Genomic DNA, 23,501 nt, shown 5'->3' with positions numbered 1-23,501 from the left:
TCGATGCAGACCGGACGTTTTGTGTAGGTTTATGGTGATTATTTGCAGGACTGTCGCTGCCCGGCAGGGCCAGATATCGGAATGGGAGTTCAAATTCAGGGCGGCCATACACAAATCCACCAGCCACCACAGCAACGCCAGGCGGACTCACGAAGACAGTTCCTCTCTACGCTTGCTCCTCTGACGGCATGCGTTGCTGGTCAACGCGATGATCTGTCGTACTACACTCTCGCTCAACCCGGAGATAGAAATTCCTTGGGAAGCTCACAATGTACTGAGTACAGTTTGGGAGACATTGACGCTGCACTGCACGATGATGACGGCAAGAAGGTGGCACCGGATGTAATTGCCGGAACACCCGGACAGGAATCGGATGAATTGGCAGCATTTGTGCAGCAGGAAGGAGCGCGTACGGAACGACTGAAGAAGCGCTACAGCGCGGAAACATCCACTTCGGCTCCGGCGTCCGGAGCTGGATCCGACGATGATGAACACAACGATTATGGATTCAACTCAAGGCCATCGGTGAGAGGCATCAAGCCGCGATTTGGATCAACGAACGAAATACTGCAGCAGATGCAGGCTCAACTGGCAGCTCCGTCTCCACCTCAGGTAACTTTTTGGCGTGATTGTTGATCTACTGATTTTCTATTTTTTAATTTGGTTGCAGTCAAAATCTCAAACCAGCACTGCTCCTGCTCAACCAATCCAGTCAAACACTTTTCCACGACCTCACACGGCAAGTAGTTTGCAGCTAGCCGCAGCTAAGCAGCAAATCACAACCCATCAACATACAGCCTCCTGGAGCTACTACCCAGTGGAGAATGCACAAACCAAGACGGTGGCAGCTGTTGCGACTGCTTCGGGTACCGGAGCCAACATGGTCGCCGCGGTTGACCCCCATGGAAACTATTATCACATCCCGGCTCAAGCACGCCACAGCTACCATGGTCAGGAAGCCATCTACCAGAACTGTGCTCAGCTGCCGGCCGGCAACATTCAGGCTAACACGGTTCACGTGCAATCTCAGCAGATCCACACCCAACATCACGCCGTCCACACGGCTCACCACATACACCAAGCGGCAGATCCAGCAACCTATGGAAAGTTTGCACGAAGTCCAACTCGAAGACCGGAATCTCCGCCTCCGCTGAGAAACTATCACCAGACGATGGTGCTCATTCCGTATAACGCTGAGACGTACCAACGGTACACGGCCCAGGAACAGGAGAATTACCGACGGCAGCATAACATTGTTGAGTATCAGCAGGTGAGGTTTAGACCTGTGTAATTTTAGTAGAACCTTCATTTCATTCATTTTTGTAGCACATTTTCATGCGCACTTTAGCCTGATCAAGTCCCAGTCAATAATGCATTTCTTTTTCAGGTCACCCAGCAAACGATTCGTGTTCCTGTAGGCTATCCACTACCGGGAATGCAGCTGCATGTTGTCGCTGGTAGAGGTACCCTTCCTCCTCACTATTCCACATTGCCACGGTTAGGCTCAAGCTCAAACGCCGGTACAACCGCAGCTGCGGCCGTTACTGGACCCAACGCTCCACAGGGTAAACCACCAGCCTACACGCAATACCCGGTGGATAAGGGTGGCGTAAAATTTTCTGAACGAGGAGCTCCCGAGGGAGCCGCTAGTGTTCAGCCAACGGATGCCAACACCCTGCTATCTCCCACTACTCAAGGTCACGGGCCACCAACAGCTCCGACATCGGCCGCTAGTGTAATGCCTGCCGGTGGAGCACCGAACGGGGCGAGTTCTGCCACCCAAAGCCAGGGAGCTGTGTTCTATGCCATGAATGTCTGACACGGCGATTAGATGCGTGTCACGTTTCGAATTGAGCAGCACCAGGTGGCCACTAGCGATGGCACACATCATCAGGAGGGAGGTAGCTTTACTACTAGTAAGAATAACAACAATAATCTTAGACTAGCGGAAAGGACAGTACTAGAAAGCGGCGGTTTGAAGTGATGTTCGGGGGCACTGGATGCTGAGGCTAGGACCGAATGTCATGCGTCTCTAGGCTGATCATGCGATGGACTGCTGTTAATATTTGGTTTTGCTTTGCGATAATCTAGTGAATGTTTTGTGAAATGACTGACGTTTAATCTGTCAACAGTGAAAGTTTGATTGAGGCGCATGAAATTCTAGTGAAACCTTAATTGGTATTGCGGACAGTCTTGAGATACGGCGGGACCTTAGCAATGACACAACGATTTTGGTTAGGCAACTCAAGGCAATGCTCAAACTCCAAAGCTTCCTTGTACTTTATTGTAAAATCTGTGTACGGTATCACAAGGAGAGATACAATGCTGTTAAACCAAAAAAACGTAATCAAACCATATTTCTTTGGAAATGAAAGATTTAGTTAGTGTACATAAAGGATGAAAAAGATACCAAATTTCAAAATAATAACTCACAAGTCACAAGTTTCTCTCACGGATGCACTTTCTAGTTTATCAAATTGGTGACAAAAGGATCTATCGAGCTGGAAAGGTTGTTTTTTTCCGATACTTAGGTTAGTAGTGTTGTAATTATCTCATTCGAAGAATTGAACTCAAAACTAGTGCGTTCTGTAAACGTCTGCGCTTTCGAAAAAAAAACTGTTACTAATTCCTATATGTGCTCCATTCTAGTTATCAATCATTTATGAGCTAATGTTACAGAAACGGAATATTTGATGCTAGCAGTTGGTTTTGCTCACTTGAAATCGGTAGCTAAATTACCAAAAAAAAAGGATAATTGGTTATGTGATCAGTGACTAAAGTAACTGGAAAGGGAGACGAAGCGGACACAGTCAACTGTAATGTGTATTTATTAAACGTTGGAAAAGTGTCTCTTCGTGATCGCATCATCCATTATCTTCCAAAGATGCTCTATAGGAATTTGCGTTTCGACTTTATCTCATCAGAATCCGATACTAACTTAGTGACAGGACTAAGCTGGCGCCGGATTGACGCTAGCTTCTTCCTTACACGGGACATCATGCTTGACTAGAGATTTGCTCATCTCCGTTTTATGAGCTAGTTTCACTCCGGCGCTAGCTTAGTGTTGTCACTCGCTACGTTAGTGTTGGATGATTCTAATAAGACGAAGTCGAAACGCAAATTCCATAACATTTTCTTATAGCTTTTGTGCCCTTAACGCACAAATGTGGTTTTTAACAATCTTCTCCTTGGTGGAGAAAAATTGGTTCGTTACCCAATTTTTTCTATACTAAGGAGAAATATAGCGTAGTGTTCGACAGGGTTTATGTGTACAATGTGGGAGGCGTTTTTAGCCGTTTGAGGAATTGTTCAAAAGCCTGTTTAGTATTTTGGGCTGTATGGTTGAGATCACTATCATTCTGAAAAACGGATGTTTCTTGTAAGTCCAACTTCTCAGCACTGGTACTCATGTTTTTTTATTAGGTGGAAATATATTTTATGATCCATAATCCCTTAAATCAAATGTATTCGGTTATGCCATGCCCTAAAGAGTTTTCATTCTATTGTTAATTCGTTTACAAACCGGCGCCAGTAACTTAGTTTTTTCATCAATCTTTTCATTTGCGTTTCTAGCGTCTAGCAGTGGCGGCGCTAAGGGGGGGGGGGGCGAAGGGGGTAGCCGCCCCGAGCGGCAAAATTTGGGAGCGGCATATGCCGCTCAACATAATTTAATTATTTATTAGTGATTATCATTGTTCTTTAATCGCGATAAACGTTAGGCGCGTGTGAAACGTTTGAATTCATATTGCTTTGGCGCCTGTAGAAGATTAAAAGTGTTAACGATCAGAAGTACGACGCATCCGACGGAAGAACACAATATATATTTGAACCTGAACCTCAAACGTAACGATTTTAGCAAATGCAAGCGGAAATTGTTTTAAAAAATTCCATTATCAAAACTTAACTATTTTTGAGAAAAAAACCTCTGTAATGGCCTGAAGTTAACAAAGGAAGAATTAAGGTAAAAGTGCAGTTTATGTCTCACAAATAAGGAACCAGAAGAATTGGGTTCTTACTACTGTAATTGAAAGTAAATTTGATGTTATTTTTTTTATTATGTTTATATTAACACTATTAATTGTGGCAAATATATCCCACACTTTTCAAACTTTTGGGAATTTCCAACACTTACAGTTGCAATTAGTTTTTGGAAAATCTTGGCACTAACCCCTTTAAATCTTTTGTTACCAACCGTGCCAATCATGCCCTTTGCTGAATCAATATGTCGTCTCTAGCTCACTCCTTTCATTGCCGTTTGTCGCTAGCCTCGTAGAGCACGAGGACTCCTCAGGTTCTCTTCATCTCAGTCGACCCACCTTGCTCGTTGTGGCTACTTTTGCAAGTCGGATTAGTTTCGGGAATTATTTTTACCGGGTTGTCGTCCGCGACTTTAACGACGTGCCCAAGTCACCACAGCCTCATATATTTTGCTGTGTGAACGATGGATTGTATAGTCCCAGAGCCACAGCGTGATCTTCTGATGCCCTTGGCGGAGTCTCAGTTTTGTGCCCTGAACACCACTTTGACTTTCTTTTTTGGTTCGCATTTCGAACAATAATTGAGTGTGTAATTAAAAATGGCACACTTATCGTGACTTACTTTATGACTTATCTGCACTTAGATTATAAAGTAAATTAAGATATCGAAGTATGTAGACTTTTAAAAAAGGACTATAACTATTTTTTAGAAAATCCTTCGAAAGTGACGCGGAAAATCGAAATCATCAATATAGAGTACCATAGATATAGATATAGATAAAGATCACTAAAGTTTGAAGACATTTTAAAAATAATTTCATATTTGTTTTTCGGGGTTAGGTGCTTGATGTCGAATACTGGAGTATTTTTTGAGTAGACTTTATGACGGACTGCCAGCATCTAAATGTCGGTTTACATAGTTGAGAACGGAGGTGTTGTTACCGTTTTGAGTAGGTGATGCGTGTGGTGAAGTGGTTGGTTGTTTCAAGGACTGCTTTTTCCAGTGAGTGAAGATATTGAATGACAATCGCACAGGACGGGACAAACTTGTATGCCCCCTTAAACTCCTATCGGGTGAACTATAGCAGTATTGCTGTGTCGGACTTGTTATTCAAAATGGTTCGTACCGCGCGTCATGTTTAGCGCTACATAAAAGCAAATAGGCCATTGTAGTAATAAAACCGCGAGTGGCAAGTGCGCAAAGAATCAAAATCCATTCAAAGTCGCTCTAAGCACTTTTTACAGAAATACTAGAGAGCTATACCTCATCACGACAAATTGTTATGTTCTATTGGCTCAGGAAGAGTATGACTCTGACGATCCCCATCGTGAGGCATCTGTTACTTCTCCTAAAAACTGTAATCGAACCAGCTGTAGTTACAGCTCCTGGTCTTGGAAATTTGAGATCAAGGCCAAAAATAGGGTTATCTTCTCGCTGATAAAGGATGTAACTTTCTTCATGATTTTTGCTACAATTTTAGGAGGTGGCCTGCTTACAGCCCATGATCAAAAATTTGTCCCCTTTTATTTTTGCTATGTAACTATGAAAACGAGCGTCAAGTTTGTAACACTTTCGCTATTTCCAGTTGGAAGTCGTTGCAGTTCGCTATTTAAACTTCTATAAACTTTAGATTTGAGATCAACGCTATTTATTGTGAATGAATCTGAATGGGACTGATAGGGCCGCAGCGTACTCTTTTGATACTTTTGGTAAAATTTCAGTTTAGTGTCCCTTTTTCAATTCGACTCACCAACAATAAATTAGCGTGCATAGCACATTTACCCTACTTATTTAAATATTTATCCTTACTTATTTTATACAGCAAATTTCAGTGTCCCTCTAAGTTCGGCGCCCTAGGCGGGGGTCAACCTGCCGGAATACATCTCCGAATTTTTCTGCTGGTGTGCTCATCGGAGGTCACCATGCTCAGCATACAATCCTCCGGAAAAATCTTTTAGACCAACCAGTGGTGTGCTCTACCCAATTACTTGCTCTGTCACATGGCAGTTGATCTTTTTTTTAACAAAAGCACTGTTTTGAGCGACTTAGTGGAATGTTATATTAAACACTTTAACCGTTGTCTTCCGTTTTAATTCCGGAATTAAAACGGAAGACAACGGTTAAAGTGTTTAGTTGATCTTTATTATTCTTCAACCGTATGATTTACTTCTGGTCCTCAACTAAATTCGGTGTTGGGAATCTGTCGACAGCTGTGCGTCCACGGGTTGAATAACGCACTACTGTCATCGTCTACTGATTCGCCATTTAGATGTTTGTCATAATACTGCTTCCACCTATCTCCCGTGACACATAGGCTTCGCGATAACGATTCGCTATCTCGTAAACATCCTTGTCTTATTATCGTCGTATAGCTTCATCACCTCGTTATCTGGATCTACCGTTTTTTCTGATCCCTGCTTGTCTCTATCGGTTCTCGTTCACCCTCGTACGGTGCTGCATCATTCTCGCCTCTGCCGTATTCTCTTCTTCATCTCAGTAGTGCTACCGGTTGTGCTTCATAAGTTGCTCCAGTTCTTCAAGAGTAGTCACGCCGACCTATTCTTCCGTCGGTAGTGCCGTCTCCAACTTCTGTACGTATTTCCGCAGCGCGACCGTAGTTGCTACATGTTGAGTCCCGGCGTCCATGCTCACGAGTGTTGTACTAACATTTCTGAGGCTGCGAAGATCACGTATCGTTGGCCGTTGTCGTAATGGAGTGCAGACTGTTCAGTTCATTCATCGGTTTGTACCTGCTGCCCTATCTGGGTGTTCATGTCGCCGTAAATCAGCTTAACATCCCATTGTGAGCAGCTGTCGTAGAAACGCTCCAGCTCCGCCTAAAATGCATCTTTGTCGTTCACTGGTCTCGCTTTGTGTGGGCAGTGGACGTTGATGATACTGTAGTTGAAGAAACGGGCTTTTGCTTCTCACTACACTCATTCTCTCGCTGTTACTTGATCAAGCGTGAGCCAATCTTGTCCAGCACTATAAAACCCAGCTCGTTGCTCAGTTAGAATGTGGCTGCTCGATGCCCGCTTTTTTACAACTTGTGTCCTGCCGAGCAAAGTTTCTGCAATGCTGCGACTCCGAAGTTGCGAGTTTGCAGCTCGTCGTGCAGAATTCGGTCGATCCCCTGGAAGCCAAGCGACTTACAGTTCCAAATTTCCAATAGCACTATTTTTTTCGTAGCATGACTTTACTGATCCGATCCGTACGCAAAGCTGTGTTTTCGGACGGCTTATTACACCTGCACAAACCTCCTATCTGGTCGGAGGCTTCTCATTTCGCTACAGAAGGTGACGATAGCCCACAGATTATCCACTGTGTGTCCAACAAAAAGAAAACAGGCTGACAGGGTACCCGAAAATTCAAAAGCTATTTCAATTTTTAATCGATTTAGAACACTTTTAGACGTTTTGAATTCAGGAATTCATCCATTTTTAGAATCAGTGTAATTGAACCCGACGAATACATCTGGTTCCCGCTTATCCGAATTCCCGGAAGGATATACCAGTACGGAACGGTCACTCACGACCTTGCTTGTACCTGCTCCGAAAAGAGCGTTCCGGGGTCAATTATATTATTATACATTTAATATCCCATTATTGGAACTTACCTCCAGAAGTCCGAATAATCGTGAACCAGATGCATTTTTACAGATTCTAAAACTGGTTGAGTTCTGGAATTCAAAACATCCAAATGTGTATATATTGGAGAAAAAATGCCATAGTACAAGTATTTCGGCTTCGGGGGTACTCGGGTACCCTGCCCGGCTGTTACGGGTTAAATAAATCCAAAATTCCCTTCCTCCAACCCCGATCATTGTTTCATTAGTTTTGTCCCACAAAAGCAATGCTTGGTATTATTCTAAGATGTCACTAAGTTGCAATTTCCAGTTTGGGAAAGAGTACTGGAGTTTCATGAATTAAAATCTGCAAAGGAGTACGCTGTTGGACACATAACGGTTAAGTGCAACCTTGTGAAAAGAGTTGTAACCTCACTTTGCTCACCGTGATTAATACGCAACGCTGCCGCAAAACTACTTGGTAAAGTTTGAATACGTTTTATTCTGTTGATTCCAAATGGATAAAAGAGTGTATTCATTTCATTATTGAAAGTTTAATAAAAAAAAATCGTTTTAGGTGCAATATATGCACCACCGCGGGAAACTCTATTAATGAGATAGTTTGGTTAGTCAGAACTATGTAAGGGGGCAGCAAATTTAACTCTTAGCCCCGAGTGGCAAAAAGCCTAGCGCCGCCACTGGCGTCTAGGGTTCGTCGCGGTTGCGGTAATTACCGCAACCGCGCGGTATTTACCGCATCCGCACCGCAGAAACTGCGGTGCGGTGAGACACTTTTTCCCGCGGATGCGGTGTGGGAAATGAGCTTTTACCGCGCGGTATTACCGCAACCGCACTTCAAAAAATAATTGATAAAGTCTGCAGTCTGTATTAAAAAGTTTCTATTCTATTCTAACCCTTACACAGCCAGTATTAAAAATATCCTGGAAAACACTGCAGTTATTCTGAAGTCTTTTTCTTGTCAACATTAGTATTTGAAGCATATTTTCACATGTCGCAAATATTAAAACGGCCAGGCCTACCGTGCAGAGTTGAGTTTGAAGATGTTTCAAAATTAGACGGCAATTAAATTATTCATTAAGTGAATAATTTAATTAACGAATTGTTTTGAATCTTAAAGCAGAAAGAAACGAGGACAACCGTACCGATCGTTTCAATTTAAAGGGGATATAATAAATGACTCGTTGGGAGTGACTCGGCTAAGAAAGTTAATGTCACTCCTTTGGTCCTTTGAGATGGGACAGAGGTATTTACACCTTGCCCTGGCTAATAAGCCTAGGTTAAAGCGCCTGTACTCGCTACAAACCTTTTTTCCATTACATAGCTTTGTTAATACTTTCTAGTATTGACGAAAATATAGAACGTCACTAAAGATCACTCTGCAAATAGGAAGGCAGGCATTGAAGTATCAAACTGTTCAATGTCGAACGAATGCCGATGGCAAAGTCGAGGGTTCTGTTGGTAGAGTACAGCCACAGTGGCTCAATGTAAGTGGGTGGTTCGTTGAAAGATTGTAAAAGTGTTAAATAGGCACACATTGAAATGGACTCAAAGAAGCTCTTTCAGTGGATGAAAAAATTCTCCAGCACTTGACTGAAGTTGTAATTGTTTCAATTTTTGAACACTATTTCAATTAAACGGAATAGTTTAGATGGAAGTACCCTGGAAATCTATTAGAAGTTTAAGGATAGGTTGAATTCTTAGTTGTGAAATTAGTTAGTGCTCTACTGTGATGTGATTTGATCGAACAGAATTTTTTTTAAAAGGCAATATACGGGTAATTCAGGGTAATACTGGTGGGGATGTTCATTGTATACCCGCTCAAAAAGATAGGGAAACCCAGGGCCCGCAAAGCGTGGGTAGTATTGGTAGTACTACCCACTCGAAAATAACCGAGTGGATAATTACCCATTAGAACCATTTCAAAAAATTTAGATGTGCCACACATGTATCTCGCACTACACACATTTGAAAACATCGATATACCACAATTCCGGTTGCATAAACGAACTTACTAATGGACCCCTCACCCTATGCTTTCTACCCACTCGGGCGTAAAGTGTTTCGCCGCCCCTGGGGAAACCCATGAGATCCTCACTGGCATTATGGATATTAGAGCCTTTACATAGGTAACGAATGTATGTTAAGTATCTCAGTTGATTAATGCAACATTAACTCTCCGGAAGTCGCGCAAATTGCACACTGAACGAGCAGCCGCTGGTGCGCTAAGACGATTTCGCTAAATTTTCAGAGAAGCATTCACTCAGTGCTCCCGCGCGGCTTCTGGAAGGTTAAGGTTGCACAGAGAATGCGCAAAATTCGCAAACGAAAAAAGCAGTTTTTTTCCACACCGTATGTCAGATCTTCATAAAAATCAATCAGTAGTACTGTAACAACATTCTACATATGCTGATTGATTTTTATGAAGATCTGACATACGGTGTGGAAAAAAACTGCTTTTTTCGTTTGCGAATTTTGCGCATTCTCTGTGCAACCTTAAACAAACAAAACGCACTCTCCACACAGTCCACGCCAGTGCGGCATTTTAAACAAAATGAAAACAAAAAAGCATAATAATAAATTGAGCCGATCTCACCAAATTTCCCTGGATGCTCCACAACAGGCACTAGTACGACCAGTGACGATTTCCAACGAGTATTCTGCTATAAGAGCCAACCAAAATAGCAGTTCAAATGCAGGGTCCGGGTAACTGAATGCACCGAGACTTTCCACCTTCACACTGCGGCATTCCCAATGTCATTAACAGGTGTAACTCCTTCGTTGAGCTCTTCTTTGTGATGAACTCGTTGTTTTCAAGCGCTTCCCGATTGACGAGCACGTTCATATTTTCTAGATTTTTTCACATGTACAGGAATATCTTCGTTAATGTCAACAAATCTTGAATAATTAGCTTTGGTTCATATTTGGCACTTGGTTAAAGCGCCTTTGCTCCGCCAACCAGATCAGAAGTTCATTAGCTCACCGTTCGCTAATCGGGTCCTTATCCAGGAACTTTCACTTTCCCTTTGCACTGGCGACAGAATCACCGGCTGCGATGTTCCGTTTTACAACTGCACCGATTCTTCACCGTGTACACTAACTTTAAACAATAAACACTTGTTCTAGGGCACAAAATGAAGGCTGAATGGGAATGTTATTTCGCACACCTAAATCTGACGCGAGAAAAAATTTCCGTCCGCACTCAGCCATAGCCTGCTTCGTTTCAAAATCTCCTGCAGTCTGTATTAAAAAAATAAAACTATGACTTTTACTATTTGAGAAGGACGCAACTAGATTTATTTTCTTAACGAATGCGTAGCAATGCCATTATTAGGAAAACTCCTCTGTCAGAACGTTCGAGTTTTACAACTTCATAATTCCATTTTTTTCAATTAACTGGTTAAAACTAAATTAAAAGTTTTCCTATTAATTGCTGCGGAAGAACGTTTTTGTATGTATAATGATTCAATACAGCTACATTTCATAGGACTTCAGCGCTAATATTTAGAGGAATGACAATGTTTTATCTTGTTTCGAAAGTATTGGTCTCAAAATGTAGGGCAAAAGTTGAATTTTTTCATAAATGTTACATTCCGAGGAGACCGTCGTAGTTAATTTTCGTGTAAATAAGAATAATACTTTATTGTATATGGGTATACAAAATAAATGAATAAATTCAATACATTTTTTAAAAATACATCAATTTTACCGCATTACCGCGCGGTGCGGTGAGGTAAATACAGTGCGGTTGCGGCAAGCGGTGTGGTTTTTTTTGCGGTTGCGGTGCGGACTATCCATTTACCGCCCACATCCGCACCGCGACGAACCATACTAGCGTCGCGTATTTTCTGAAATGATTCCTAGTAACAATGGAGGTTTTATGACACTCTTGAAGTCTCTCTTAAAACTTAGATTGAACTTGTAGTGTGCTATAAAACTTAATTTGTTACTTGGGATCGGACGATACATCTGTTACGAAGTACTCGTTTGGTAAAACCATAAATTTCGCAAAATTCCGCCGCGAACTCCCGTATCACTTTCGTGAACCAAAAACCACTTCTGTGCACCTCACGTCATTACCGGATTCACGCTGAACAATGGCCGAAGACGACCAAAAACCCAAAAACGACGCACCAGGGCCGTCGCAGATCGTACCCACTATAATCGCGAAAATCGGTTATCCGGAATTCGATGCCAAAGACATCGACACCTGGTTTATGTGTCAAGAAGCGGAGATCAGTGTTAATCAGGTGAAAGTAGACAAACAAAAATTTAATGCCGTCATCGTCGCTCTTGGTCCACGTGCTAAGCTCGTTTACAGCACAATAGCGAAGTGCAACGACACGGACAACAATGAGCGCTACGATACTCTCAAAGCCGCGGTGATCGCCTATTTCCAACCTTCGGAAGCACAAAGGTTGTCAAGCTTGCTTTCTGGCATAACGCTCGGAGACCAAAATCCAAGTGTCTTTTTGTCCGAAATGCGTCGGCTCGGCGGGACAGGATGCACGGATAGCGTGCTGACGAACCTATGGTTACGTGCTCTACCTACCACACTGCGCTCGATCATCGCAGCCTTACCTACTGCCACCCTGGACGAACAAGCAAAGGTTGCCGATAAAATCATGGAAGCCCCGAGGAATGAAATTTCAGCGATCCCCGAACGTCCGGAAGCACACCGACTTGGAGCAACGCATCGAAGCTTTGTCACAACGCCTGGAACAAGCCCTTTCTGGACACTTCCATCACCGTCCGCGGGCCCGAAATCGCTCGCACAGCCGATCATCTGGACACCATTGCAGCCGAAGAACCGTCGGTGGATATGTTGGTTCCACTATCGTCATAATGTCCAGGCGAGAAAATGTGAAAAACAACATGGCGACAACCAAAACGCCCCCTGCATCTTCTACGATGGAAAAATTCCTGTATATGTTCGCCAAGAAAAAAATTAAAGTGCGTGCAGTCCCCTGATTGTACGACGGAAAACCACGAACCTCTGTTTGAATCAACTGTACCCGAAGATGAGAATCCCCCAGCATTGAACTGAACCAGCCTATGCATATACGTCGTATTCATGTCCACGACCAAACATCCACCCAGTTTTTCCTCGTCGATACCGGCGCGGACATCTCCGTAATCCCACGCTCGCCTAGAGAAAAATTCCTCCCAGTGAAATCGAAACAGCTCTTTGCCGCAAATGGAAGTCCAATCCTGACCTACGGAACGAAACGCCGAACCATCAACATTGGTCTTCGTCGCCCCTTTGAGTGGATTTTCACGATCGCCGATGTGAAGTCACCCATATTAGACGCTGATTTTCTCAAGCATTTTAGTAGTTAATTTCTCCGGGTAAAATGGTGGCCCTGTAACTAGAATCTTCATCTAAGCGATAGCAGCGCAAAAAAACCATTCAGCATGGCTGTTAAAGCAATCACCGATGAAGCTCACTTCCAAACCGAACTAGCCGCAGCAGGAGGAAAATTGGTCGTTGTGGATTTTACCGCAGCTTGGTGTGGACCGTGCCGAAGCATATCGCATTTGTTCGATCAGCTTCCGGCGAAATATCCAAAGGCTGTGTTTCTCAAGGCGGACATCGACAGATGTACCGAAACGGCGCCGTCCCAGGGCATGTCGACCATGCCAATGTTTATTTTCTACCGAGCCAGAACAAAGATTGGCAGGATGCAGGGTGCAGACATTAATGGACTTGAAGCCAAAATACAGAAACATTACGTCGCCAGTTTGTATGAATCTGGAGAAGATTACGGTAATGGAATGTTGGACTTGAACACCTTCATCCAGAAGAACCAGTGCGAATGTTTGAACGAATCGAACGACCACCCGATGGTGAATGCGCTCAGTTACAGCGGTGGTCATCTGGTGTCCGATTGTGACGAACAGTTGATCATTTCGATTACCTTCAATCAGCTGGTCAAAATCAGTGCCATCAAGTTCAAAGCACCGCCCTCTCACGGACCGAAAAAAGGTTAGAATCTTTATCAATCAACCAAGCACCATCGGTTTCGATATGGCCGAATCGCAAGTTTCGGTGCAGGATCTGGTACTGGGGCAGAAGGATCTTGTGTCGGGATCGCCGATTCCGTTGCACTTCGTTAAATTTCAGAACGTGCAGAATATGCAGCTGTTCGTGAAGGATAACCATTCTGTTGACGAGACGACCATTATCGATCATTTGGCCTTCATCGGGTCACCAATTGCAACGACTAAGATGGATGACTTCCAGCGGGTGGCTGGGAAGAAGGGTGAAAGCCACTAGATTGTTTGAGCCGCCGGGAGAAGAAATGGTTAGAAGGCGGTGGATAGGTGCGGTGACGAATATGTTTGATCGTATATTTAAAAGGTTAAAGATAGTGATATTTTTATAAATTGTTCAATAAAATAATGAGCAGGAAAAAATGGCATATTATTTTGATATTGCTCCGGCAGAGAAAAACTCAATCTTATTCATACAAAACCAACGAGCATTCGCGATGGCTCAGCTGAACCCGTACAGCTCCGGATTCAGGATCAACTGGAAACGAAAGAGGTTCAGGAAATCTTTCTGAAACCGGAGGGCACGGATACGGCTACTAAATAGTCAGACTGAGACCGTCGTGATGAATTGTTGACGTATTCTACCTCTATTGAAGCTTTTTTGACGTTGACGGTTTGACGAATAGTATTCGTAAATATTACAAACATGTTCGTATATAGCAGCGAACAATTCGTTTGCCGAAAGAAACTGTTTCGTAATAAGCCAACGAAAGTCATTTCGAAAAATTCGTAATAAAAAATAAAAATGTTTCAATCAGTGGCGTAGCCAGAAATTTGGTTTGGAGGGGGTTTTGATGAAAATCGCAAATTTTTTGAAAAAATGCTAAAATTTAATATGAGTTTGATAATTTATTGAAAACTCAAAGACATAAGTAGTCTAACAGATGTCATTCCAGTCTACAAACAAGAAGGATCAATATGGAACAGTTTTCAAACCTCTATAGATTATTTTCTTGTATAATATGTCAATGAAGTCAGAAATTGCGATCTTTTAAAGTGTGATAAATGATCTAAAAAATTTTCAACGTTCAAGATCACCTAATATAATAATCCTTGACTTTGAAGGTTTGACAACTTCGGGAAGTTATCAAAATAAAACAGCACCTGCTTTGATATAGAAATTTTAGTGATTAACTCTCATAGAGGTAATCATGGTGAATTAATTTTTCAAAAATATTAAGAGACATGGTGCCTTCAGCAAAGTTTTTGATTGTCATTTCAAACAATTTTGTTGAAAATATGAAGGCTACATGAATTCAACATATAGGGATTTAAATGGACTGGGCCTGCTATATTTCTTCTTAGTGAAGAAAAATTTAGGTGAAACCTATTTTTTTCTGCGCTACGGATAAAATTGTTTGAAACAATCATTGCGAGTTGAGAACACAAACCTATAACTAAATTATGGATGGATGGAACTGTAACTTGCGTTTTGACTTCATCTCATCAGAATCCGACACTAACTTGGTGGGCGGACTAAGCTAGCGCCGAATTGATGCTAGCCCCTGAAAATGGAATCACTCTTTGTGTTTTTGAGTCCTTTTAATATCTGGGAATTATTTGTTTTAAATCCAGTTCCCTTATTTTTTTGTAAGCTTCAAAGGCACCTTGAACGCAATGTGAATTTATTATTTAATTACTGCAGAAGAGATTTATCAAATACAGTAATTTCAGAATAGCTTGTTGTAAAGGTTTTCTACTACTATATTTCGATACTCTGAATATGTGGGATATTTATGTCTTTGACAAAGTTGTTTGAAATAGCACTTTCGAAAACTTTGCTGGAGACATTAAGTCTCGACCCAAATTTGGTTGAAGAGTAATTCTTGTCTATAATTACTTCTAGGAGGATTAACCGTCAAAATTATTCTATCAGCAGATGAACAGTTTTACGTTTTGAAATTCTTCAATGTTACTTAACATCGAAATGTGGCAGTTTCGAATGAATGTGATCGTGACCGTTAAAAATTTATCGAGCATTAATTTTACTTTTCTTCATTAGTCAACCTCACAACTTGCAGTAATAGTACGTAGCACACAAAATTTTAGTACGCCATTCATTGCATCCTGCTAAGAGGCTATTCATATGGTTGATAATACAACAAAAATCCAATGCTCATAAAACCGATCCTGACCTGCTAGAGACAAAATTACATCAACTTTCAACTAGTTTCTGACATGTTATTCTTGTTGTTAACCATATTGAATTGCTGTCTAAACTCTACACAATCTAAAAAAATACATTTTCAGCAAATGTTGAAATGTATGTAAGTTTTCGGTAAAGAAGCTTTTGTTTTATATGCATCAACCTATTCAAATTTAGATTCCCATTCGATAAATTGTCTCTAATCCATATTTTGAAGCATCTTTCCAAAAATGAGCTCATAATAATTCGGACAGTTATTTTATTTTACATTGAAGTAATTTGACAACTATGGGATTTTGGCTAAGAGATAAGATACAAGATCCCCTTCCCATAATTTTCCAAAAGTTCTCATGACGCTTTAAACACAGTTCTCAATGTAGTGATCAGAGAATATTTTTCCAAAAATATTTTGTGGAATTTTAAATTAAATTCGTCAGCATCAATTTTTTTTATAATCCAATTAATTTTGGTTTGGGGGGGGGGGGGGGGTTTAACCCCCAAACCCCCCCCCCCCCCCCCCCTGGCTACGCCACTGGTTTCAATAGAACTACGAACTATGTACGAAAAAATCGTATATTTTATGAAAACTGGCGATTTACGAATATATTCTATCAGTGTAGCAAACCGAGTGTCCTAGCAAACCTCTATATACCTCGTTGAGATCCGTTGAGTTTTTATCCAGAGGGATTCATTGAAGACAGTGGCGAATCTAGGGGGAGGGTCTTGGGGGGTCCGGAACCCCTCCCCCTCCCCGAAAATTTGTATCTCCTTGAGAAATTTTAAAATACTTTCTATTTTAAATTCTTTCTAAATTCCAAATCATTTCCAACCAGATTCGACAACCAAAACTGATTTTAATTATAAAAAGGTATTACATATTACGTTTTGTACACTGAACATTTTAAAATCGAGATTTCGGACCCCTTTCGAATTTTTTTTCTGGATCCGCTCCTGATTAAAGACGACGAATTACTGAATAAAGACTCGCCATCTAAATAAAATGTTTTGGCAACATTATTTTCTGCCAACTAGCACCACTGTCACAGCGTTAACTTCAGTTGACTCGTATACTACAGTTACCGCAGAGTTGCAACGTCGATAATTTTTTCATCATAAAGTGCTGTGCAAAGTTTTGGATCAATAAAACTACCGCCGGTTTTCAAAACATTACTTTTTTAGCTTCCTGGTAAACTACGACCATCGTGCGGAATGGGTCCGGTTCTGAGGTTTACCAGAAAATTACAACATTACGGATAGCTGCAATGGTTGAAGCAGCTTTTAGAAGGCACCGTAATGATAAAATATTTTTTCCTTACCTTAGAGATTCGATTCAGAAATTTATTCAAAATATTTTAACTCACTATCACAATACTTTCCCAAATTCATTCATCAGATTGCAACATTTAACAAGTCTTCTGCTCGATTGGCATGACACTGACAGATAAATGGTGAACAAACGATTGACGTGTCGAGTCTTTATTCAGAATGATTCAGCGTCGTTAGGATTCATCATAGTTATGTTACGTAAACAAATACACTCTACGAAGTGTATACACAAAAATACGTATATTTTCACCCAGTGCTAAATTGCTACTCTGACGGGTTACAAAAGACACATGTTAAATAAGTGACTTTCCAGCAGTTACCAAAAATTACAAAAATACCAGCTGATCTGCTCACGGGTTGGACTCGTTATAGCATGTTCGCTTTGATTTGCCGCATCGTAATGTCAGTTTCAAGTCAAGCTCAACCTCTCGCCTCTACTGCGTAAGCAGCCCTGCGTAGATTAACCTGAAAGCGACCCTTTTTATAATGATACTACGAAAGCTTTTCAAAGTAACATCTCACTCTTTTTTCTCACTTGATATAATGAAGACAATTCAATCAGCTACTTTGGTCACTGTCACTTTACCAGAATTTTTTTCCCCTTTCACATTCTTCGCATCATCATCTTCATTCAAATCTTTCAATTAGAAACGATAATTACAAGAATACACCAAACTTAATATTGATTCAAAACTAGTTAGCGTGCAGACAGCAGAAAAAATACGCGGAACAAAACGCAAACCAAAACAACACAAGTGAATTGAAACCACATACTAGTAATGTAAACAAGTGTAAAAAAGCCACAATTGATACTGTAAACTTTAGTTTAGATGAACGTTCCTTCACCAAATAGCTAATGAGAAGTACACTCTTCATTAGATCAGATAATAAAAAGTGTAAATATCACCCATCACTGACGCAGAGCATACCGAAGAAAAGATTATTACTGATTACTGTTACTCATAGGATTAGGTCAAAACATGCGTTCCGAAGGAATGAACTCAATTGGTAGGTTAAAACAAACACAATAAAAAACTGCAACATCAACCAACACAAAGCTCAAGAGAACCTTTTGATGTGCAAGAAGGAGAATAGACATTTAGCAGACACACATACTCAATAAATACACAATACAAACAAAAAAATAAAATGTACTTAGTGCCAAAGGAAGAAGGATCAATCCAGTTTTCTCATGACCCCGTCAGATTTTGATTCGCTTGTTTCGTATGTATAGGTTTTATTTTCCTTACCAAACTTTTTTTTGACCTGTAAATTCACCAAAGACTCTCCAAATGTGAACCTATTTTTGCTGTGTTATTCTTTTTAATGTGTGAAAGTGGAATCACGAATGTCTTCGTATTTAGTTGTAAGATACATTTATGTTTATTTTTAAATTTGGTTAAATTTTATCATACGTTTTAGTTTTGAAACACGTGCAGAACCCAGATAGCTCAGCAAACAATGGGAATTAAGTAGTTGTTAAGAAGACATAAACATCGCACAACCGACATGAGGATGCAACTTTTTTTTGTTGTCAACATTATATTGCAAATCGAAAATAGTGGCAGCAAAAAGTAGACTATTAAACTAGGAAACACATACACAAAAGAGTATAAGAATTAAAAATATTGTAAACAAAAGGTAATAAATGCTACTTAGCGGAAGGGATTTACCGTCTCCATTGAGAGAGAAAAAAAGCTATAAAATAAGACAAGTAGGCAGCTGCATAAATAAAAAATGAAGTGCTAAAAGTCATAAGAGCAAGGTAGGCAAAGCTAGCAACAAGGAAACAAAAGTGTACTAGTTTAAAACAAAATCATATACAAATTGAACATTTAATGTACTTTAAAAAGTAGCAACAGAAAAACAAACAAGAGTGAAAACATTTAAAGCAACCAACGCGACGACGTAAACGTGTATCTCAAAATAAATATTTGTTTTGAAAGTGAAATCTGAAAATCTATACAAATATATTTATTGGAATAAATGCAACAAAAAAAAACTACACAAAATTAACGCAAGGCATTGCGCCTGCCTGGGAAAAAATACATCATTGTGAATGAACTTAGCTAAGATTGTTTAGAAGAAGCGGCCACTTGCGCGTTATTTTGGAATGTTGACTTAGCGGAATGTGAGTTCCACGATCTTACGATGTGTATCACTGAAATGTACTTCAGAAAATTGAAACCTAAAGAATGTTGTTTATCTCATTAACACTAAACAAAACATTACTATTCAATTGAACGCATTATATAATTAGGAATGACAGTAAATTGAGTGAAACAAATAAGACGAAGAACAACAGATGACAGATTAGCGAAGGATAGAGTAATAAACTGAGCTAAATTGAAATAAATTATTGTTTTTTCAATAAAATGTGACCTTGTCTTGTCTCTACGAATTCGACACACTACTGCGGGGATCGGTTTGTGGGTGGGTGTCAGCTCCGCCAAAGAAGGCGATTCCGGTCAAGGTCAGCCGGACTGCGTACTGAAAACCGTACTGCGCGCTGCCGACCACAAGAGACTTCTGCAAATTACATGCATGGACGGTTCAGTGCGCGTTGAAAACCCACCCACGACAGTTTTTGCCAATTTTTACAGGTCTGCTCCGAAAACCCATAGCAAGCCTCTGTTTGTTCTTCGTTGCTTGGTAAGCCGCCGAAGAGCAAACGAACGTCATCGTGTTGATGACAGACAGCGAATGTTGTTTGGCAAATAAAAGTCGTCGCGGGTGTCATGTAATGAGGCAAACGGATCGTTTGGTCGGGTTTTATGGTCAGTTGGAGTTGGAAGTGGATGACGATTATGAATGAGTCATGTGTGTTAGTGCGTCATATCAAAAATGCAATGTTTCTGGAGAGTAATATTCTGGTTGCAGTTGAAATTCGAAATATTGAACTTGCGCCTTTCGCTTTTTTCCCTATTTGCAAAGTGGGCAACTAATGCGCATCTTGTGTACATGTTAGAAAATCAAGTTGCGCATCATCTACACCGGTTGCCCTTCAGTTGCGTACACTGAAAATAGGAGAAAAACCGAAAGCCGCAAGTTGACTATTTCGATTTTCAACTGCAACCAGAATAATACTACACGGTAAGTGGGACCTGCAATCAGCATACATAGTGACAGTTTAGCACAAGGAGTTTTTATTCTCAGGTGATACGATCCTCGAAATCGCCGATCAGCCATGTTGGTTCTAGAAACGACAGCTAACAACATTGTTTGATTACACGGATACGAAAAACTACCAAAAGTTGAGCTCTTTTGACTCAATCTCGGGGTACCGTGGAATAAGGTAAAATTAGGTAAACAGTGATACAGGTAGTTTCCCTTTAACCACGGCAAAAACCAAAACTCATTGACAGGTTTTTTATACTCAATAAATATGCCTAAATTTAAGTTGAATCTACCTAATTTTGAGTATACCTCAAACAACTCAAAAGTACCTTATTCCATGGAAGGCCTCGATTGAGTCGAATCTTTGTTTCTTTGTTTTTGATAACACTAATAAGTGCGAAAGCGACACAAGACTCAAATCTATCTAAATTTAACCCATTCATGCCCATGTTGTTTGTGGACAACAACGTTTTTAAACAGCTATAAGTTTTGCTTGAGGCAAGATTTGCTCACAAAAACAAGTATGGCTAATAAATGTGACTATTGTCTTTCATTTGAGTACTAACAGTTACAAGGATCAGCTCTAGAACTAAAGTTATTACAGTTAGTCTGGTTGGATTCCAATGGAGCAGTGTTGTCAGGGACAGTTTACGTTGACGACGAAAAATGAATTTTTCATATATCTTCGTTATGTTGCAATATTATCGAAAAGTGATAAAACTTATCAATTTAGAGTGTCTTTGGCTACGTTTTCCACCCAAGTGGACTATTGTAAATATTCTAGGAGTTGTATTGAGCATTGGAAGGTAAAAAATGAGCAGCTTCTAGCACTGCGAGGGAGGCAACTATCTTTATGAAAAATAGCTTTTCGTGTTTCTTGACCCCACCGTTTTCAAGTAAAAATAGTTGGGCATGAAAGGGTTAAATTAAAAGAACTTATTCTGCGGGTTGTTTTATTTTTCCGTGTACATCCCCTTGCATGTTTGCTTAGATTTCAGTATGTAAACAAAGTTGTTCGCTGTCAGTTTTTTCACCGCAGCTTGCTGCACGCTTACCTCACTCCTCACCTAGTTACTGCCAAAGACGAATCACCTTAGAACTCTAAGCACCTTGGTTTAGCATTTTCTTTCAGTACTTCATAACGTTGGCTGTGAAATGATCATAGATCCTCGAGATAAAATGCTGAACGGGGAATGATTTGATCAAGGATGACTAGAATAGTGATAAATATTTGCTGCAAAAATCGCCATTGACTGAAAGCTCAGAGAAACCTTGACAATATGAAAATGAATCTCTTGATTCATTTCGTAGTTTAATCAAATGAATAGTATGATTACGCAATTAAACAGTTTACTTTCGCAATGATTCTGAAAGTTGCAAGACCTCGATTGGAGCCAATAGATAAATGCCTACGTACAAGAAACAACTCGCTCAGCCATTTATCGATTGGTTTCATTTACCTTGCGAAACCATTCTACGCTTAGTCAGTACTGCTAAACTCAAAAATTGCCTCATTATTGAGTATAGTCAATGGTGATGCGCGTGGGAAGTTGTTTAATGTCGACTCGACACCAAACTAATTGAATCAGAAACTCTGTAATAGAATTTTATTTCTTCGTGATTTTAAGTAGTTAAGTTTAAGTTGTTAATTATTTAAAATTATTTAATTTAATTAATAATTCAAGATGAATGTTTCATCAAACCTAAAACTAATCTAATTAATCGTCGATCGAGTTTGCATTTGCCGCAATTACGGCTTCAACTTACTTGCTTCAGGAACACACGACATATTCCAATAATGTAGTCTATTGAAATATCTCTGTTTATTAGATTTACTGTACAAGTGTGGCATTTGGAACAGAGTGAGTAATTTAATTAAACTTGGTCGGGACTGAATAGTGGCAATTTATACCTGGCCTGAAACGGCAGATTTTCCTGCAACCTGCGGTTCGAGTTTTGGCAGGTGTTGAAATGCTACATTCGGCTTCGGTCCGTATTGCTATTTTGTTCACCACGGAAGGACATAGTGTATTTATATACTTTTTCGCCTTTTGGTAGGAACTGAAAGCGGGATCTACGGTAAACATGTTGTCGTCTGTTAACAGGATGACCGTGAACTTTCTCGCCTGAGGAAGTTCAAAATGTTCTTAAAGTGACTCATAGCTCCCGGGTGTGGTTAGTTGTCATGTGCGTTTTTCTCATACACTCGATTTCGCCTAGAAGTCTTCTTCTGTCTCATAAAACCTCTGATTCCATGTTATTTTACCATTTTGAAAAACCTGTTTTAATCCACCTAGTGGTGCAATTGCGCCTTTCTCATTTATCCAAGCTATGATTCATTAGCTGGTTTTGTTCAATAGAATTATGGAAATGTCTATTACATTCTAATTTCACTTAGCACGTATCCCAGGTTGAACAGAGAAGAGACACAAATCGAAAACAAAAAAAAAGTTCCCTACTGGTTAAGTGCCTTTATCCACTCATCAATCGACGATCCAAGCTCTCCGAACGAAACAAGTTGGCAGTATTCAAGCAAATCATCGCTCCCGTCATGGACTACGCTAGCCCAGTATGGCAAACATGTGCTCCTACCCACATGAAAAAACTACAAGTGCTCCAAAACAAGACTCTCAAAATGATACTGAACCTTCCGTTCGATTCCCGGACAACCCTTGTCCATAGCTTGGCAAATGTATATACCGTAGCACAAAGAATAACCACAAACACTAGCAAATTTCAGGCAAAATGCCGGAACTCCGAATATATGCTTATAAGCTCTCTCTTCTAGGTTAAATTGTAAATAGTGTACATAGTAGGTTAAGGTTAGGTTATAAAACTAAAACAAAGAAACAAATTCCGTTACATCCGGTAAATAAATTACCAAATTTATACTACGAATGAGAAACACAAAAACAAGAAGATATGCACAAAGTTGAAGAGAAAACTCTGCATTACTTAAGAGATAAATTACATGTGCTACAAGAAAACAAATTTAAAGAAATAAAGTCAATTAAACTGGTAAAAAAACTGAAAACAAAAAAAGCAGTTTTTTTCCACACCGTGTGTTAGATCTTCATAAAAATCAATCAGCAGTACTGTAACAACATTCTACATAAGCTGATTGATTTTTATGAAGATCTAACAAACGCACAAACAAAAGCTGGACAAAATCTCGAAAGTAGTTTAAAATGACTGAAAATAAGGGTAATTTTGATGCGCTGAAGTCGATTTTGATTAAATTATGGCGCTTAAATAGAAATTAGACAGCCTAGGGTGGTTCTAAAAGCTTTTTTTTGA

General features: G+C 40.3%; 2 protein-coding genes and 1 pseudogene across 4 annotated transcripts in view; all 3 read left to right on the top strand.

Moving 5' to 3' along the window:
• Positions 1–9,856, top strand: part of LOC131684135 (uncharacterized) — a 385,715-nt gene extending 375,859 nt beyond the window's left edge. Inside the window, exons 8-10 of one of the 3 annotated variants that reach the window (XM_058966716.1) lie at positions 28–612; positions 671–1,255; positions 1,388–9,856. In XM_058966716.1, the coding sequence (XP_058822699.1) occupies positions 28–612; positions 671–1,255; positions 1,388–1,819 (1,602 nt within the window). In that variant the 3' untranslated portion in view covers positions 1,820–9,856. Of the gene's footprint in view, positions 1–27; positions 613–670; positions 1,271–1,387 lie in introns of all 3 variants that reach the window. The other 2 variants (XM_058966715.1, XM_058966717.1) reach the window with 2 other exon arrangements.
• Positions 9,857–11,658: 1,802 nt separating this feature from the next.
• On the top strand, positions 11,659–12,513 carry LOC131680657 (uncharacterized). The gene has a single exon (XM_058961369.1). The coding sequence runs from the start codon at positions 11,659–11,661 to the stop codon at positions 12,511–12,513; it is 855 nt and encodes a 284-aa protein (XP_058817352.1).
• A 463-nt stretch (positions 12,514–12,976) lies between these two features.
• On the top strand, positions 12,977–16,244 carry LOC131684139 (thioredoxin-like protein 1; annotated as a pseudogene).
• The last annotated feature ends 7,257 nt before the right edge of the window (positions 16,245–23,501 follow it).

Source organism: Topomyia yanbarensis, chromosome 2, assembly GCF_030247195.1.
Source record: "Topomyia yanbarensis strain Yona2022 chromosome 2, ASM3024719v1, whole genome shotgun sequence".
Taxonomy (NCBI): Eukaryota; Metazoa; Arthropoda; class Insecta; order Diptera; family Culicidae; genus Topomyia; species Topomyia yanbarensis.
This window is presented reverse-complemented; position numbering and strand designations above follow the sequence as displayed.